This window comes from Staurois parvus, unplaced genomic scaffold (genome assembly GCF_062004578.1).
Source record: "Staurois parvus isolate SC_StPar_1 unplaced genomic scaffold, SC_StPar_1.0 ptg001168l, whole genome shotgun sequence".
In the NCBI taxonomy this organism is placed as follows: Eukaryota; Metazoa; Chordata; class Amphibia; order Anura; family Ranidae; genus Staurois; species Staurois parvus.
Genome location: NW_028318964.1, coordinates 127,074 through 147,762, shown reverse-complemented (window position 1 = coordinate 147,762; position 20,689 = coordinate 127,074). Strand labels below are relative to the sequence as shown.

At 40.2% G+C, this 20,689-nt stretch overlaps 1 protein-coding gene and 1 long non-coding RNA gene across 2 annotated transcripts in view; both read right to left on the bottom strand.

The window, feature by feature from the left end:
- Positions 1–1,276: 1,276 nt before the first annotated feature.
- On the bottom strand, positions 1,277–6,627 carry LOC149438990 (apolipoprotein L3-like). Its single transcript, XM_089659600.1, has 2 exons — positions 6,610–6,627; positions 1,277–4,213 (listed from the first exon to the last, which is right to left on the bottom strand). Exons 1-2 carry the CDS (start codon positions 6,625–6,627, stop codon positions 3,437–3,439), a joined length of 795 nt encoding a protein of 264 aa, XP_089515726.1. The 3' UTR covers positions 1,277–3,436.
- A 10,273-nt stretch (positions 6,628–16,900) lies between these two features.
- Positions 16,901–20,689, bottom strand: part of LOC149438989 (uncharacterized) — a 46,871-nt gene continuing 43,082 nt past the window's right edge. The window contains exon 4 of the long non-coding RNA XR_016307884.1: positions 16,901–16,957. This is a non-coding gene — a long non-coding RNA (uncharacterized LOC149438989). The remainder of the gene's footprint in view (positions 16,958–20,689) is intronic.

The following is a 20,689-nucleotide window of genomic DNA, read 5'->3' as shown; positions in this document are numbered from 1 at the left end:
GACCTAATCCTGTTTTGAACCTGATGTAACTATTATGTGTACCGGTGAACAGCAACTGTGTCAATTAGATGTGAAACCTGAGCTTCAATCTGCACTGCACATGTGTGGATCAGCATTTACAAATGTTTTCCTACTGCTTATTTGCAAAGCTGGAGGTGGGTAGTATGTGTCCTTTCAGAAGGAGAAACACCAATATTGGATTCATCTTTTTTCTAAAAAGGAGCCCCTGGATCTGACAATAGCTTGAGGGGCAATTTAGCAGACTGTCAGACCTTATGAAACTACTAAAGAAATTGTAACAATGAAATGCAGTGGAGCTTCTGATATTATCATATATAAACAGCAAACATGAGTGATCACCAAACAAAGTTGTTTGCTTGGTTTAGTGAAGAAGGTGGAGCGGTGTTCACTTTAAATGTTCATTCATGCGCAAAGGAATGAAAAAAAAACAGGATGTTTTGCTTGATTGATTGGATGACTGAAGACAAACCAGCTTTATCACTAGGCTAGTAACCATTCCCTACTCCTTTGGTAACTCACTCCATTGTGCCTATTACAGATATAAAAAAAAAAAACATGTATTTATGAACTCTGTTAATAACTATCAGAAAACTTACATGAATTAGATTAGTATGGAGTAAAGAAAACATGTCCAGAGAGAAATATACCTCTACTGACCTCCTTCAGAAAATGCTAGTTGCATGGCCAAGTATGGCTTTAGATTTTGTAAGTAGTTGACCCAGAAACAGGTATGTACTACGTAATATCAGAACTCTGGATCTGCATGCTTGGTTCAGATCAGTGAAGTACGGAAGCCAATATATTACCAAGCAGCTAACATTTTCAGAAGAGGAGGTCAGCATTGGAAACCATTATATTAGCCTCAGGACAGGTGTGCGGAGAGAATTCCTTGCTGGATTCCCAATAAGCCCACTCCATTCAAAAATTGGAAACCTTCTTTGGGTAGAATTGCTGTTTAACAATGCGACAAAAACAATTTGCAAAATTTCCAGAAATAATTAAAAGAGAGACATATTTATTCATTGTTGAGCCGTGAAACGCTTTGAACCAATAGGTATTAATAGCTAACTATCATTCCACAATTCATCTTTTGTGGATAGAATTTCTTCTCATAACAGGATAAAATACAAATTTTCTGTGTATGAGTTCATTCAAAAGAAATTGGTCTTCAAGACAAGTGATTCTGTGAAAACGCTACTGGAAAAGCTTCAATAACATTAGTATGATTGCAAAAAGTGTAATCTTAAAAGAAATCTACAGTCACAGATACACTTTTATTTTATAACATCAGCAACATAGTGACAATATAAACAATAGTTATATTTGATAATCCAACATAAGCTTACTTGAAATATCTCCTTTCATGTTGTGAGCTCTGCCTGTCTGTTCATCATCTCTTTCCACAACTTCCTGGATTTTCTGCATGCACCCTTGTCTCTGCTGTTTACTTTCAACTTCTAAGGACTACATGCCCCATGGTACTGCAAGCAGTGATCCCTGTACTGACTCTGCCTCCTGAAACTCCTCCCCTTAGCACCTCTGTAGTCCAAAAGGCAGGCTCTCCGAAATATATGACACACCTGTGCATAACAGGACACAGTGATTACATGACACAGGATTCAAGGAAATAAAATGAGGGGATCTTCACAAGGTAAGTTTGCAAACTTAAAGATTGTTCAGAGCAATAGGAGTAGGCTAGAAATAATTGAAATACAATGTGGAATATGAATATATGATATGCTTTAAGCAGACATTCAACAGACTGATGATAATCAAATTCTGTAAGCAACATCATGGTTTGCAATCTACTGGTTAGGAATGGCTGATAAATATACATACTGTATATCATATATACACTGCCAAAAAAATTAAAGGAACACTTTAAGAACACATCAGATCTCAATGGGGAAAAAATCTCATGCTGGATATCTATACTGATATGGGCTGGGTAATATGTTAGGAACGTAAGGATGCCCCATCGTTTGATGGAAATGAAAGTTATCAACCTACAGAGGACTGAATTCAAAGACAGCCTGAAAATCAAAGTGAAAAAATGATTCAGCAGGCTAGTCCATTATGTTGAAATTTCATTGCAGCAACTCAAAATGGTACTCAGTAGTTTATATGGCCCCTATGTGCTTGTATACATGCTTGACAACAATGCGTCATGCTTCTAATGAGATGATGGATGATGTTATGGGGTATTTCCTCCCAGATCTGGACCAGGGCATCACTGAGCTCCTGGACAGTCTGAGGTGCAACCTGGTGGCGTCGGATGGACCGAAACATGATCTCCCAGAGGTGTTCTATTGGATTTAGGTCAGGCAATAGTAGGGACCATTCATTGGTATCAATTCCTTCATCATTCAGGAACTGCCTGCATACTGTCTCCACATGAGGCCGGGCATTGGCATGCACCAGGAGGAATAGGTTCAAGGATTTCATCCCAATACCTAATGGCAGTCAGGGTGCCATTGTCTAGCCTGTAGAGGTCTGTGCATCCCTCCATGGATGTGCCTCCCCAGACCATCACTGACCCACCAACAAAATGGTCATGCTGAATGATGTTACAAGCAGCATAATGTTCTCCACGGCTTCTCCAGACCCTTTCACGTCTGTCACATGTGCTCCAGGTGAACCTGTTTTACTCTGTGAAAAGCACAGGGTGCCAGTGGCAGACCTGCCAGTTTGGTGTTCAATGGGAAATGCCGATCAAGCTCTAAGGTTCCGGGCAGTGAGCATAGAGGACGCTGGGCCCTCAGGTCACCCTCATGAAGTCTGTTTCTGATTGTTTGGACAGAGACATTCACACCAGTGCCTGCTGGAGGTCATTTTGTAGGGCTCTGGCAGTGCTCATCCTGTTCCTCCTTGCACAAAGAAGCAGATACCGGTCCTGCTGATGGGCTAAGGACCTTCTACAGCTCTGTACAGCTCTCCTAGAGTAACTGCCTGTCTCCTGGAATCTCCTCCATGCTCTTGAGACTGTACTGGGAAACACAGCAAACCTTCTGGCAATGGCACATATTGGCATGCATCCTGGAGGAGCTGGATTGCGTGTGCAACCACTGTAGGGTCCAGGTATCACCTCATGCTACCAGTAGTGACACTGACCCTAGCCAAATGCAAAACTAGTGAAAACCAGTCAGAAAAGTTGAGTAGTGAAAAAAATGTCCTTGGCTTCCGCCTGTAAAACCGTTCATGTTTTGGGGGTCGTCTCATTGTTGCCCATCTAGTGCACCTGTTGATAAATTCATTAACACCAAAGCAGCTGATACTGATTAACAACCCCCTCTGCTACTTAACTGACCAGATCAATATCCCAGGAGTTTAATTGACTTGATGCTATACTCTGATTAAAAAGTGTTCCTTTCATTTTTTTTGAGCAGTGTACATACTGTATATACAGGTATGCATACTATTCATAACCAACTTGTGAGATGAGTCCCGTAATTTCAGCAAGCAGGTTTTTATTATTTGCTTGCATGCCATGTCTTGTTTCCAGCAAATGAAAAGCAATCTCCCTTATCTGGCCCGCTGTCTCTGTCTTGGCACCTTCATGAAGCTCTACTGCTCCACTTACAACGAAAGCTGTATCAATGAATATAAATAATGCAGCAAATACTCCAGAAATGGCATTAATTACTCGAGCGCCCTGTGCTGCTAACTTAGCCCCTTTAGCTGTAGCTGCTGCTATCCTCCCCAGCTGAAGCAATCTGCCTACTTCCACTGCAACAAACACTCCTTTACCCCCCATTCTGACGGGGTCTGCTAAAGGTGCAGTCTTGATCGCTTTAACTGTGGCATTGATATTTGTAGCAGTTTTTTGTACTGCATTTATCATGTTGTCAATTTCCTTTACCTTCTCAGTTACTGTCTCACATTTCTTTTTGGTATTTATAGAATCAGCTATGGAAGCAGATACTCCAGTGACTCCTCCAGCTGTAGCGGCAGCAATTCCAATAGCGCTTACAACCAGAGATGCGCCAAGTGTCACTGGAGCCAGAGCTATGCCTACAAGTGTGGTGATACCACCGGCAATCCCAACTGCACTTCCTGCAACATTGGCGATGACAGCATTCCTATGGAACTTGTCCACATCATCAGCAATACTGTACAGTTCTAAAACGCAGTCTGAAGAAGCCTCTTCCAAAAGGGATGATTCTTTTTCGTACTCTTGGCGATACTTCTTCAACTATTTAAGAAAAAAAAAAAGAATAAAAATGTTTAATACATATCTTTTTTGTTGCATAAGCATGGCTGGATTTCTGCATAGCCAACACAGATGCTGACGCAGGGTTGCCCAGTACAGCACACAGTCACAGTTCCTATTGTCAAGCTCCCTCTACAAGTGTGTTTCTGTTGGTGGAATATTGTACCTACAGTAAACATACTGTGTGTGTAGTGTACACCTAGAACTGAACTGCTAGCAGAGTGTTGAAAGCTGCTGGTGAAGAGCGGGAAAATCAACTTTTTCAGCTATTCCTTTCCCAGACCCCTATATGTCCTCATGCACACTGGACGTTTTTACAACTGCTGTTTTAGGCGTTTGGCATTAATTTCTACAGCCACTAAACTCCCCAGCATGTTATCCTATGTGTCCATGCACACATACAGGTGAAACTCCAAAAATTAGAATATCGTGCAAAAGTTCATTTATTTCAGTAATGCAACTTAAAAGGTGAAACTAATATATGAGATAGATTCATTACATGCAAAGCAAGATAGTTCAAGCCGTGATTTGTCATAATTGTGATGATTATGGCTTACAGCTCATGAAAACCCCAAATCCACAATCTCAGAAAATTAGAATATTACATGCAATCAATAAATCAAGGATTGTACATAGAACAATATCAGACCTCTGAAAAGTGTAAGCATGTACATGTACTCAGTACTTGGTTTGGGCCCCTTTTGCAGCAATTACTGCCTCAATGTGGCGTGGCATGGAAGCTATCAGCCTGTGGCACTGCTGAGGTGTTATGGAAGACCAGGATGCTTCAATAGCGGCCTTCAGCTCTTCTGCATTGTTCAGTCTCATGTCTCTCATCTTTCCCTTGGAAATGCCCCATAGATTTTCTATGGGGTTCAGGTCAGGCGAGTTTGCTGGCCAATTAAGCACAGTAATCCCACGGTCATTGAACCAGGTTTTGGTGCTTTTGGCAGTGTGGGCAGGTGCCAAGTCCTGCTGGAAAATGAAGTCAGCATCCCCAAAAAGCTCGTCTGTGGAAGGAAGCATGAAGTGCTCCAATCTCCTGGTAGACGGCTGCGTTGACACTGGACTTAATGAAGCACAGTGGACCAACACCAGCAGATGACATGGCTCCCCAAATCAACACAGACTGTGGAAACTTCGCACTGGACTTCAAGTATCTTGCAGTGTGTGCCTCTCCATTCTTCCTCCATACTCTGGGTCCTTGGTTTCCAAATGAGATGTAAAAGTTGCTCTCATCAGAAAAGAGGACTTTGGACCACTGAGCAACAGACCAGGTCTGTTTTTCTTTAGCCCAGGTAAGACGCTTCTGGCGTTGTTTGTTGTTCAGGAGCAGCTTGACAAGAGGAATACGACATTTGAAGCCCATGTCCAGGATCCGTCTATGTCCAACACTTTTGAATGGCCTTTTCCTGACAATCCTCTTCAGGCTGCGGTCATCCCTGCTGCTTGTGCACCTTTTTCTTCCACACTTTTCCCTTCCACATAACTTTCTATTAATGTGCTTTGATGCAGCACTTTGGGAACATCCAACTTCTTTTGCAATTACCTTTTGAGGCTTTCCCTCCTTATGGAGGGTGTCAATGATGGTTTTCTGCACAACTGTAAGGTCAGCAGTCTTTCCCATGATTGTGATTCCTACTGAACCAGACTGAGAGACCATTTAAAGGCTCAGGAACCCTTTGCAGGTGTTATGGCTTAATTAGCTGATTAGAGTGGGACACTTTGAGCCTAGAATATTGCACCTTTTCACAATATTCTAATTTTCTGAGATTGTGGATTTGGGGTTTTCATGAGCTGTAAACCATAATCATCACATTTATGACAAAGCACGGCTTGAACTATCTTGCTTTGCATGTAATGAGTCTATCTCATATATTAGTTTCACTTTTTAAGTTGCATTACTGAAATAAATGAACTTTTGCACGATATTCTAATTTTTCGAGTTTCACCTGTAGATTGTAATCAACGTTTTTTGGCAGGGGCATTTTTGATTGGAAAAAAACCCCAGAACTAGTGAGTTTCTAGAGGAGTTTTTTAGCTGTAAAAATGCTATAACACTGAAAAACGTGGTAAAACACAAATGCGAAAAAACTAAGCAAAACGCCGCTAAATGCTAATGCAAAAATGCTAAAAACCGCTGAGAAACGCACGTTTTTAATGTGACTTTACACAGGTAACGTTACCAGAGTCACTAAAATGCCCAGTGTGCATGGAGCCTTATAAAGATAATGTATGAGCAGAAGATACCTTAAAGCGGTAGTAAACGTGATTAAAAAAGTTTCCCCCTGCAATGTAATATCATAATGTGCTAGTATGCATTGCATTTATTATGTGAAACTTACCTAAAACAAAGCCCTCCAGCGACGTATTGTTACCTCTGACAGGGCTTCCATCTTCACTCGATCTTCTTTTCGGGTTCCTGGGCTACAGCTGCTTGAATGGATGAGCTGCCAATGACATCACAATACCTGCGAATGCGCACAGGAGTTTCGGCCACGGCACACAGCACTGACGGAATGGCATGGGTATGCCGTTCCTTCAGAGCACATGCGCCGGTTATGGCACTGGGTGCTGCTCTGTAGAATATCTCCTAAATGGTGCATGTTTAGGAGATGTTCATTTTACCTACAGGTACGCTTTATTATAAAGTAAAAATAGAAATGAGAATTTACTACCATTTTAACATTTATTTCTACTTCTGCAGCCAATTTGTGTTAAGACATAATTTGAATTTATTACATGTTCTCACTCACATAGCATAACCTAATGTATATGTAAACCAAACATTTCATATTCCTGATATGTGTCTGCTGTACCATGTACTTGTATGAAAAGTATTATGTTCTCCTTGTATTGTTTTCTTTGTGTGAAATCCCTGGTGTTTCTGCCAGTCCCTCTGCTTTCCTAACAAAATCTGACCACACTAGGCATGAGAGCACATTGTAGTCAGTGTTCTGGCTGTGCTGGGAGTCTGCTCTCCTCTGATGATTATACTTGTCCTGAAATGCCCCCCCTCCCCTGCACAGACATTCAGTGGGAAGCCCAGTTTCTCCTCCTCTATCTCTCTGAGCTCCTTATGCAGCTGAGAACAGAGGGTATGTGATCGCTTTTAAAAAGGGAAAAAAAAGGTATTTGTAATGTGTATATACAGTATACAGTGCATTCAAAGTATTTAGACCCCCTTCACTTTTTTTCAATTTTGTTATGTTGCAGCCATATACTACAGTTGATTAACCAATAGCTGCCCGGCCAATAGCCGTTTGGCAGCCGGCAAACTGCTGTAGATTTCCGGGTGCCAAACGAGTGCATGACTAAGTAATAATAATTACTTAGTCATGCAACACTATACCCAAATGAAATGTTTGTCCCTTTTTCACACAAATAGAGCTTTATTTTGGTTGTATTTCATTAGCACTGGGGGGTTTTTTTATTTTTTGAGCTAATAATAAAGACCGAAAAGTTTGAAAAAAAACACATTTTGCTTCGTTTCTGTTATAAAATTTAGCAAATAAGTAGTTTTTCTTCATAAATTTGGGCCAAAATGTATACTGCTACATTGCTTTGGAAAAAATAATCCCAACCAGTGTGTATTATTTGGTCTGTGTGAACGTTTTAGGCTATGTTCACACTAGCTTTGTCAACATGTATATTCTATGAGGCATAATGAGTCTTTTGAACATATAATTTTTTTACTCAAGTTTTCACAAAATGTGGAAAGAAAATTAATTTTTTTTTTTTTTTTTTTTTTTTTACACAAAGTTGTCCAGTTACAAGATATTTCTAACACATAAATGTGCATACCAAAAATTACACCCCAAAATACATTCTGCTGCTATCTTCTGGGAGTGCTGTGCTGCTTGGGCTCTAGTGAGCTCTGGTGAGGAGAGGCAGAGCTGGTCAACAGACTGGTGTCTTTGTGGACATCACATGATGTCATCATGTAATCAGAATGTCCAATCAGAGAGCCCTTCTGCCGTGCAGCATTGCACTGTCCAGTGGACACAGGCACACCGAGAGTTACAGAAAAGGTGAGGTGCTATAATTATTGCTCTTACTCTGATGTTCGTGGCGATACCTCACATGTGTGGTGCGATCGCTGTTTATGTATGTGTATGAGACCAATGTGTGCGTTCGCCTTTGCACGTGAGCAAGGGGGGATGAGGGTACTTTAAATATTTTTTATTATTATTTATTTGTGCACTGTACACTGACAGATGTTTGTGGGACACTGTGACAGATGTTGACATGTGGGCTGTGGACAGGGACAAATGGTGCTTGGTGCACTGGTGTGGGATGCCTGCAGATCTGAGTAACTGATGAATAAAATCATCAGCTACACAGATCAACTCTCACAGTCTGCAGCATCTCCCCTCCCCTCACTGAGCTTTCACAGAGCTTCAGTGAGGAAAACAACTGCAGGTACACATGTCTCTCTTGACATTCTGAGATGGCTGTGATTGGACACAGCCATCACGTGATCGGGAGGGCCAATCAGAGAGCCCATAGCCCAGTTCGATATGGACTGTGTCTGAGGACACAGCCATCACAGAATCATGCTGCAGTGCGGCCTCGGGACTGTGCACAGGCACGTGTTCTGAGGGACATACAGGAACGTCCACTCAGAACAGGGAAGCTCCCACCTGCCTGTTTATGTACATTGGTAAGGTGGGAGGTGGTTAAGGCCTTAAGAAATGAGATCTGCTGTCAATACATCAGGACTAATCAATTTTCAAATATATATAGCATAGTCTGTAGACGCTATAGCTTTCAAACAAACCAATTAATATACATTTATTAGGATTTTTTTATTACCAAAGACATGTAGCAGAATAAATTTTGGTCTAAATTTATGAAGATTTTTTTTATTGGATGTTTTATAACAGAAACAAGAAAATATTGTTCAAAATGTTCTGTTTTTTTTTCATTTATATAACAAATATTGAAAAACCCAATGGTGATTAAATACCACCAAAAGGAGGCTCTGTGCGAAAAAAATACAAATTTAATTTGGATAGTGTCACTGAACTACAGAGTTGCTGAGAGAAGGAGTTTCAGGAGGTGGAGTCAGTACAGGAATCACTCCTCACAGGTAGCAAGGTGTCAGGGGATATGCAATTCTTAGAAATTGAAAGTAAGAAGCAGAGGAGAAGCTGCAAAGCATGCAGGGTATCCAGGAAATTGTGGAAAGAGATGACCAGCAGACAATCAGAAATCACAACAATAAATTGAGATTTTTCAAGTAAGCTTTTATTGGATTGTAAAATATAACTATTGTTTTCATTGCTATTATAATGTTGATGTTAACATACAATTTTATTGTATGACCCTAGATCTCCTAAAAAAGGTCCTCGTTTTCCAAAAAAAATAAAATGCACACATCTATTTCATAAAGAAAAATGTGCATTTGCTATTTTTTTGTTTTTTTGCAAATGAGCCTGCTAAGCATTGTCATCAGTGCATGGTGGGTGCAGTGCCAGGCTCCTGCAGGCCCTTCCTTACTTAATCTTTCTGTCTGAACTAAGGTACTGACTTTCAGTTAGAAAGCTGGAGAAAGCGTCAATGGACTGTGAGTTCAGTTTACTGCACTTGTGTTCCATTGAGAACTAACAAGTCTGTCTGCTGCAGTCTGCTGCAGACAGACCCACTCAAACATTGTTCAAAAATCCTCAAAGTCAGCTATGAGGCCTTCATCTGAGAAACCTATAAAAGTTAAAATATATATATATATATATACACATACATACACATATACATATATATATATACACATACACATATACATACACATATATATACTGTATATATTTTTTTAAAAATTGGTATGCTGTGTGAATGGAAACACAAACATATAGTGGAGTTTTCTCAAATTTGACTGTAAAGTTGAAATACACTTTAAGGGTCCTTTCACACTGATCAATTTTTGATCGGCTTTTCAGTTAAAAAAGAAAAAAAAAAAAAAAAACAGAACAAATGCATGAAAAATGCATCCCAGATGGTGGCCACCCTATTCCTGGATTTGTTCCAGTGGAGGGGTGAGACTCCACCGTGTAACATACACTGACTGTGCTCTTTGTAATTTGCCATAATGATATAACAGTTTTCACTTGTGGAAAGGTTTTGAATTACTACTGTTCATCAGATATAATATCCTCCCTATAGGGATCAGGTTTTATACTGTTTACCACAAAGGAGGATGTGCTGTGGGCTATGTGGTGGGTCCAAGAGGTCTGCTTTCGCTATTACTGCCCTATCCCCTTACATCACGCACCGCACTGTTTTAGTAAAGTTCTCCCTTGAGTAGTGCAGGCTTGTACCCCTGATGGTTGCTTTATTGAAATTATAGGAGATATTAGTTTGATTGGAATTTTGATAGAGCCGTGGGATTTTGGTGATGTTCTGTTATTTATATTAGTGAAACTTCCGTGCTACCTACTGTGTGTTCTACAAAATAATAATTATCTATACCTAGAAAACTCATCACAATCACAAAAAAACCCTAAAATGTAACAAAATATATCAAACAATTAGTAAACACATATCTAGGGTGCTGCTAACATCATAATGTGTTCCTGCACATAACAGATGCACCGCGTTCCAAATTATTATGGAAATTCTATTTAAGTGTCACAAAGATGAAATATTTTGTTTTTCAGTTTAACTCATGGATGGCGTTGTGTGTCAGGGCTCTTTTGATCACTGAAAACAATCTTGGACACCTGTGATTAGATTGGCAGGTGAGCCCAATTTAAGGAAAAACTACTAAAGGAGGGTGTTCCACATTATTAAGCAGAGCACCATTTTCAAGCAATATGGGGAAGAAAAAGCATCTCTCTGCTGCCGAAAAGAGTGAAATAGTTCAATGTCTTGAATGAGGTATGAAAACATTAGATATTTCACGAAAACTTAAGCGTGATCATCGTACTATTAAGAGATTTGTGGCTGATTCAGAGCACAGACGGGTTCGTGCAGATAAAGGCACATTGAGGAAGTTTTCTGCCAGATCCATGCATCGGATCAGGAGAGCAGCTGCTAAAATACCATTACATAGCAGCAAACAGATATTTGAAACTGCTGGTGCCTCTAGAGTCCCACGGACATCAAGGTGTAGAGTACTCCAGAGTCTTGCAACTGTGCATAAAACTTCTAACCAATGCTCACAAGCAGAAACGGCTGCATTGGGCAGTAAAATACATGAAGACTAATTTTCAAACAGTCCTGTTCACTGATGAGTGCCGTGGAACCCTGGATAGTCCAGATGGATAGAGTAGTGGATGGTTGGTGGACGGCCACCCTGTTCCAACAAAGCTGCGACATCAGCAAGGCGGTGGTGGAGTCATGTTTTGGGCCGGAATCATGGGAACAGAGCGGGCCGGCCCCTTTAGAGCCCCCGAAGGTGTAAAGATGACCTCTGCAAAGTATGTGGAGTTTATGACTGACCACTTTCTTCCCTGGTACAGAAGGAAGAACTATGCTTTCCGTAATAAAATCATCTTCATGCATGACAATGCACCATCTCATGCTGCAAAGAATACCTCTGCATCAATGGCTGCTATGGGGATAAAAGGAGAGAAAGTCATGGTGTGGCCTTCATCCTCCCCTGACCTCAATCCTATTGAGAACCTTTGGAGCATCCTCAAGCAAAAGATCTATGAGGGTGGGAGGAAGTTTACATCCAAACAGCAGCTTTGGGAGGCTATTCTGACATCTTGCAAACAAATTCAAGCAGAAACTGTCCAAAAACTCACAAGTTCAATAGATGCAAGATTTGTGAAGCTGCTATCAAATAAGGGGTCCTATGTTAAATGTAACGTGACCTGTTAAAATGTTTAAAAAGTTAAAATGTTGTTAAAACGTTTGATTGAAATAGCTTTTGATTTCAGTAAATATGCTGCAAACACAACAAATGACAATTTTCAGTTCTTTACAACCTATAAAGTGTTTTGAAACTTACTGTGCGTAATAATTTGGAACAGTGCATTGTAAGTTTTTTATGTTTAAAAAAATCCTGTTATCATTAGGAGGTTTGTTCAATAAAATGTGAATTGTACTCTTAATAGTTGATAACATGAGAATTATGCTGACTGTTATTTACACCAATTATTTAGGTAAATGAGAAAAATATCATTTGCATAATAATTTGGAACACGGTGGAAATAATTAGTAATAAACATGTGGAGCTCCCTATATACAACTTTTTAAAACTCCATATATCAACTGTGTGTGCATAAGTCATAAATAAAGTTCATATAGTAAACATCTACCTTAATATCCCATAACGTTAAGGGATTAAATATACCTGAAAAGAGGGTACAATTACTATGTGAACTTAAGAAAGAGAAACCCTTGCTTGTTTTTCTTCAGGAAACACATTTTGTGACCCATTCAATACCCAAACTGACAAATAATTATTTTTCATGGGTTTATCATGCTACGAACCCTTCCCCAAAAACAAGAGGTGTCTCCATTTTGGTGGGGGGAGATTTTTAACTTATTCCACAGCTAGCAGACCCAGAAGGCAGGTTTATTTTTTTTAAAGGGAAATATAAAGATATCCCGATAACATTAGCAAATGTATATTTTTCTAACACTGCTCATATTTCTGTTTGGTGTAAGGTAATGGACAAACTTACATGGTTTGCCTCTGAGCACTAGATCCTGGGAAGTGATTTTAATATCCCTATAGATCTGCTCCAGGATACTTCCTCCAAGGGCAAATCAACCATTGCATTCATAATTCTTTAAAAAATGTAGGTTTTATTGGGATCTTTGACCTTGGTAGACTCATGGCATGTTGTAAATCCAACTGGGCGAGATTTCACTTACTTTTCCACTGCACATAATAAATACATTCCCATATTTTTATATCTCAAAGAGATTTGCCTTCATTGGTGGAGGCTAACAGAAATCCAGACTCCTGATCACACCCCAACATCTGTCTTATTGGAACTGCCAACCATCTCTGCCAAATCATGCAACTGGCGATTAAATTCCTTGTTACTAATGGGTCCCTTGAACATGATGCGCATTTGGAAAACAATCAGTTCTTACTTCCATGAAAACTGGAAGATATCTAACACTATGAGAGGCCCATAAATGTGTTGTGGGAGGGGAAGGGATTAGCCTTGCCTCTCAAATCAATAAGGCTTCAGAGAAAGCTAAATCAAAATAAACATTCATTAGCAGTTCAATCCACACGCAAGCTGTTAGAAGCACACAGGGAATTAAAAACTCTATTAGACATAAGGCTAAATGTATTTTATTTTTTAAAAAAGGGTTCTTTTATGACAATGAAAATAAAAGCGGCAAGTTTCTTGCCAGAGCTTTGAAAGAGATCAGAGTCAGCACCCATATTCCCATAAAGAATACTTCCGGCAATAAGATAACATATGCGCCAGATCAGACTGCGATAGAATTTCATAATTATTATTCCAAACTATATAATTTCCCACCATCACATAAACCTCCCACTGTAGAAGGGATTAATTATACAGGAATATCTCATTTAGAGTGGCATGCCTACCTTGAGTGAAAAGGAGTCAAGGGACCTGGAAGAACCCACTACAACTGAAGAGTTATTATTGGCAATTAAAACATTGAAACCAGGCAAGAGCTCAGGCCCAGATGGCTTCTCAGCCCATTAATATAAAACATTTGCCCCATTAATTACAGATCTCCTGCTCCATACATTAAACTCTCTTAAAGATCCACTTTTGATCCCTAATACTTTTTAATGGCTCATATTTCTGTGCTTCTTAAACCAGGCAAGATTCCTGCTGACTGTGAAAGCTATAGACCTATTTCATTATTAAACCTGAATCTAAAACTTCTAGAGAAAGTTTTGGCAAATAGATTACACAATTACCTATCACAACTTATTGGTCTGGAACAGGTGGGCTTCATGCTGGGTAGAGAGGCACAATGTTACCAAAGCCCTTAATGTGATATACTCCTTACGCAGAGGTTCAGTCAAGGGTCTGCTCCTTTCTACAGACTCAGAGAAGGCCTTCAACAGGGTAGCCTGGGACTTCCTGCTTACACTATGCACTCATACTGGTCTGCGACCACACATGCTTACTTGGATCTCATCTCTCTACCAATATCCTACAGCCCAGTGGTGTAACTTTAGGGGTCGCAAGAGACCCATTTGTGACCCAGCCCCATGCTGCAGGGGCTTGTGAGGCTCCCCTATCAGACTTGTCTACATCTGCATAAGATGGGTGGCGGGGCAGCATATAGAAGAAGCGATCCTCTCAGTGTTTCTCTTGGCCTCTGCAGTAGCTGCAGTCCTTAGGAAGCCAGGAGAAAAAAATTGGAGAAGACCAGATCTTCTATGTACAGCCCCAATGCTCCTCTTATCCAGCCTGGTGCTCGCTGTTTCTGACAGGCATGAGTCAAGATGCAATGTGATGTTGACAAGGGACAAGCAGACAGCTCTTACTGCCAGCTCCATTTCCCAGCTCCGCCCCCTTACTCCGACTCCCGCTTCTTGCCTCGAGGCTGCTCCTGCTGCTGGGTAAGTTAAGAGAAATGCTCCCTGCCCCCAGGCCCCTGCCACCTCGTATCCTGCACATGCCACAGCAGAGCATTCCTGAATCAAATAGTCATTATAGTGTGTCCAGGTGTCCTACCCTTATACTGCCCCCCTACTGTCACATTGCCCTTCTCATACTGCCCCCTCCTGTCACACTGCTCCCTCTCATACTGCCCCCCTCCTGTCACACTTCCCCCTACCTATCACAGTGTATAAATATGCATTAGGGAACCTTCCCCTTTAAGAAAACCACTATGTGCCAACTTTTCAAATAGATTTTGCATATGTGTAATTAGCATTAATATTATAGCTTGAACATATTCCATTTGGGCACTAATTGTATTCAACAATGTTGCAGTTATTGGTTTAAAATGAGTGCCACAGCTGCAGTATGATTGAGCAATTGATTGGTAACAGAAGGGTATGAATACCATCTTCAAAATGGCAGATTTTGCACTTCCTGAAGACGATCTATTGGTTGAAACGCGTTGAGGGCTTATGACGCAACTTCCGCTGATGTTACTTCTGCCGGCTGGAACACGGCGGCCATTTTAACTTCCATTCATATTAACAAGGCTGAATACAACTAGTGCCAGGAAAGGCACTTTCTTTGAGTGACATTTTTATTGTTTGACCCCATTATTAAAGCTTTTACGGTTTTACACTATGGGATGTCTGGTTTTGTTTTAATTTATGCTGAAAATATTAATTACTGCCTGTGGAGGAGAGGAGCTTTCTATTATTGATGCAGCCCTAGTGGAGGGTTACCAGTTACCACCAGCAACAACGGTTAAGAGTATGAAGGAATATTGGCCAACAATACCATATTGCATACTGGGATAGTCCCAAAGCGCATTTGACTAACCTAGAGATAGGTGGTAATGGGATGACGGGGAGTTTACATCCATGTGGGGCACCAGTGTGAGCACAGTGAAGCACTTGTCACCTCAGTATGGAGGTTCACCGTTAAGAATACAGCACCATTGCACTTAAAATTCACATGTTGGGGCTGAATACCAATATTTTATTTGTTTTTGTCTATCGTTATCACTTTAATTTGTACACTGTTACTTAGTTGATTGTATGCCCTAAGCATGGTCTATTTGATATATTTAAGATTTTGTGTATAAGAGTTCACAATTAGGACAGCTGCTGTATAGGTATTATATATTTTTTATATTTTTTTTTATATATTTTGTTTCTAAGCTCAACAGCACCCCCTTTTTCTTTACATTTTTGCCCAGTCTCTTTCTTATTGTTGAATCATGAACACTGACCTCAACTGAAGCAAGTAAGGCCTGCAGTTGTGTAAATGTTGCTCTGGGTTTTTTTGGCCTCCTGGATGAGCTGTCTTTGTGCTCTTGGAGTAGTTCTGGTAGGCCAGCTACTCCTGGGCAGGTTCACCACTGTTCCAGGTTTTCTCTATTTTCAGGTAATGGCTCTCACCATGGTTCGCTGGAATCCCAAAGCCTTACAAATGGCTTTGTAACCCTTTCTAGACTGACACAAGTCAATTACTTTGTTTCTCATCTGTTCTTGAATTTCTTTAGATTGCGGCATTATGTGTTGCTTTTTGATCTTCCAGCATGCTTCAGTTTGTCAGACAGCTTCTACTTAAGTGATTTTTTGATTCAGCAGGTCTGGCAGTAATCAGGCCTGAGTGTGTCAAGTGAAATTTAGCTCTGCTTTCCAAAAATGTGGTTAATTATAGTTCATTCATGATTTAGCCAGAGGGGGGAATTACCTTTTCCACACTGGGCCAGGAAGATCAGGACAGCTTTATTCCTTTGATAAATTAAATCAGCATTTAAAAAATGCATTTTGAATTTGCTCGGGTTAACTTTATCTAATATTAAAATTGTTTGATGACCTGAATCATTTAAGTATGACAAATACGCACTAAAAAAATATGGAAGGGGGCAAATACTTTTTCACAGCACTGTATATTCGTCAACCAGTAGATATCAGTATTTATATGTTTGTAGCTGCATCTTTGTCTTATTCCTGAATAAAATGCCTGTTTCCTATTTGCAGAGACGTAGCAGATAAACACATGTGGACTGCACACTTTCTGTTCTGTAGTGCTATTTACAGAATCTCTAACAGTTGTTTTTACAGTGTATTCTATAGATTACCTTTTTTAGCAACTGTTCCATATTTTCTTGTGTGCCGTCTGTCGGTATGTCATCTTCCTGTAAGAACAAAGAAGGTGAAAAACTAAGGTAAATATGAAATATAAAAATAAAATAATTTATATTTAGCAAACAATATTCATTATGTTTACACTGAACATTATAAACAATTTTTAAAATAAATTGAGAAACGTTCTTGAAGCCCCCTAAGCTTCCTTTGTTTCCAGTCTGGGAGAGCTAAATACATAAAAACTAACTGTGGCTTTAACAAGTATTTAGCAGAATTCTGCAGTCATTTAGATGCTCTTAGAGATGGATAGACTGAGCTCTGCAGATGTTTTCTAAATATTTAGTAAATGCTTCTCCTGATTGAGTCTAAATACTTAATGGAATTTGTAAACTTACCAGTAAAATGTGTTTTCTTAAGGACACACAGGACACAGGCTTTTTTAAATCCTTACAACTTGGCTATATGCAGTACAGCTACCATATATAAAAAACCTGCTGGGACATCCCCATATAACCCTCTCCACCATTCCAACCTACCATCAGTTTTGTAGTAATCAAAAGGGAGATAATAAAAACAGAGGAGAGGGTCTTGTGTCCTTACTATATTCCAGGTAAAAGATTTTACTTGTAAATCAAAAAAACCCAGTTACAGAATTTAACTCAGGCTTTTTTAAATAATTTCAACTGGGATATCAAAAAGCATTCAAACTGAGGGGCGGGTGACATAGCAACAAACCCAACAGGCCCACATAACAATCATGTGGTTCATGAAGGTTCCAAAACTTCAAAAAGCAGTCTATAGCACCTAATGTTCAAAACTGGAATCAGAAGAAGCCTGAATATCCACCAAGGAGAACTTAACAAACATGTTAACTGAGCTTTGATAATAATCTGTCTAATCCACCTAGCAATGATGGAGTGAGATGCAGGGAGACCTCTGCATGAGCCTTCAGAAAACATGAGAAGGAGCAAGAGAAATTAGATTATGTACATGGAAGACTTTACAGCTTTCCTACACAATATCAAAGAGGTTTTAAGGTCTACTTGGATGCCATGGCAGCACCTTGTCTGTACAAATATAATATAAAAGTGAATGTGCTGAGCTACTCCTTGCAGATATAAAACAACAAGTTAATGAAAATAAAGATAAATAAAAATTAAAAAAAACACCTGACAGAGCCTAACACCAGAGTTCATACATGAAAAACTAGATAACCAACATTAGGTGAATAACAAATAGAATCATCAAGCAATAAACACCTGACAGAGCCAATTCCAAATGTGATAAAAATATTATAAATTAAGTATAATGATAAAAAGTGAAATACGATCATCCATAAAAAATTGTGAGAAATAATATATATAACCCCCTGGGTATCAAGGATGCAATATCATCAAACATCAAAAAACATGTAGGTGAGTGAAAAAAAAAATGTGAAAAAGCAATAAATGACCGGCAGAGAACCTGCATAAAAACCATGCACTATAAACTGTGGTCAATAAAAAATATAGTCCCAATCTTGTGCAATAAATCTTCATAAGTGACAGTAAACACCCAGCTGAGATAATTCACACCATTCGATCAATGTAGCTAATGAAAGTCACATAAACAGTCACATGATGAATAAATTCATTAACCGCTTCCCGATCGCAGCAGGGGTGCGCAAAATCACATATATATACTTGATTTTGTACTTTCAGGTAGAGGGCACGCACAAGCCACACGCGCACTGCCATTCACGGCCGCGGCTGTCAATCACCGGGTCCCGGCCAGTGATTCCCCGCCGGAGCCCAGTGATTACCGAGCATCTCCGATGGGGAGGACGACTGCTTTGTTTACTAACAGTTCTCCTTCCTGTCGGTTTGGGCTGCCCCTAAAAAGTAAATTACCACTTATGCAAATAACAATTATGAATAGACAGGGGCTGTGCCGTAAAAAATAAATATAAAAAATAAAAACAAACAATACCACAATCTCTATGCATCTGATGTAAATTGCACATAGTATATGGGCAGCACAGTGGCTAAATGGTTAGCACTTCCACCTGGCAGTACTAGGGTCGTCGGTTCGAATCCCAACCACGGCACCACCTGCCTGGAGTTTGCATGTTCTCCCTGGGCCTGCGTGGGTTTCCTCCGGGTACTCCGGTTTCCTCCCACACTCCAAAAACATGGTGGTAGGTTAATTGGATCCTGTCTAAATTGGCCCTAGTATGTGTATGTATGAATGTGAGTTAGAGACCTTAGATTGCACGCCCCTTGAGAGTTAGGGACTGATGTGAATGTACAATATACTGTATATGTAAAGCGCTGTGTAAATTGATGGCGCTATAGAAGTACCTGAAATAAATAAATAGTATGGTGCTAAGTCCTCCCAATGAATGTTGATCAATTTGATCAAATCATCTCTATGCATCTGACATAAATTGCACCTAGTATGGTGCTAAGTCCTCCCAATAAATGTTGATCAATTAGTGTCCATATATAGACCGTTAAGGCAAATTAGTGGTGAAATTCCTTTTCACTGGCACCTGCTGAAGACAGATATCTATGGGTTACAGCACAGCGTTATAAAAGGACTGTCACCACTAATTAGCCTTAACGGTCTATATATGGACACTAATTGATCAACATTTATTGGGAGGACTTAGCACCATACTAGGTGCAATTTACAGCAGATGCATAGAGATTGTGGCATTGTTTGTTTTTCTTTTTTATATTTCTTTTTTATTGCACAGCTCCTGTCTATTCATAATTGTTAATTACACTGCTCTGGATGGCTGTGCACAGCACAGCCATCCAAAGCAGTGTGCTTACAGTGAAGCACCAACACAGCGACCCCCAATAAAACACTCCCAGCACACAGTTAACTCTTTGATCACCCCGCATCTCTTTTTTTTTTTATAACGCAAAAATTAAAAACTGCACAGGCAATAAAATACCACCAAAAGAAAGCTCAATTCGTGGGAAAAAAGATGTAAATTTCATTTGGGTGCAGCGTTGCATGACCGCGCAATTGTCAGCTAAAATAACGCAGTGCCATAACGCAAAAAAATGGCCTGGTCAGGAAGGGGGGTAAATCCTCAAGAGGGCAAGTGGTTAAACATGATCTGTAGATCTGTAAATCAAAAACACGCTTGGTGATCCTCCACCTGCTGGCGTGCACGCTCACCTCAAGATTAGACCTGTAGAACATATAGGTCAAATGCGCCTTATTGATAATTGGATGTCAGACCAACTCTCTTGTGGCAACCTGGCTTCTTCCTCGGCTCCTCCTCAGGGATCAAAGAAAATAAAAAGGACTTCCCATAGTGTAGCAAATTACAAAAAGCAATGCAACGCGTCGGACGGAATCATGGTGGCATAATTTCCTGCTTACGAGCCAGCAGCCATTTTGGTACACCTGTTTGTATCTAGTTCCATGCTGCTATAGGTCTGCTGACCCACATTTTTAAGTTGAGTAGATTTTATTTGGTTTTTATCCATTAAACTTTTTGAAATTTGCTACACTATGGGAAGTCCTTTTTATAGTATATATATTATTTCTCACTATTTTTTATGGATGATCTTGTCACGTACCTGGTTGGGGAGCCTGATGTGGAGAGAAGGCGTCCTCTTATGACTCCAAATCGGAGCCTCTGATAGTGGGAACAGACGGCGCAGAGCCAGGAGTGGCACGAGTAACGGGTAGGTCTGGAGCTGGTGGCAGGTAGCTGGAGACCCAGGAGATCCGGATGCAGGCCAGGTGCGGATGCAGGAACGTAGGTGCAGCAGCAGGCAGGT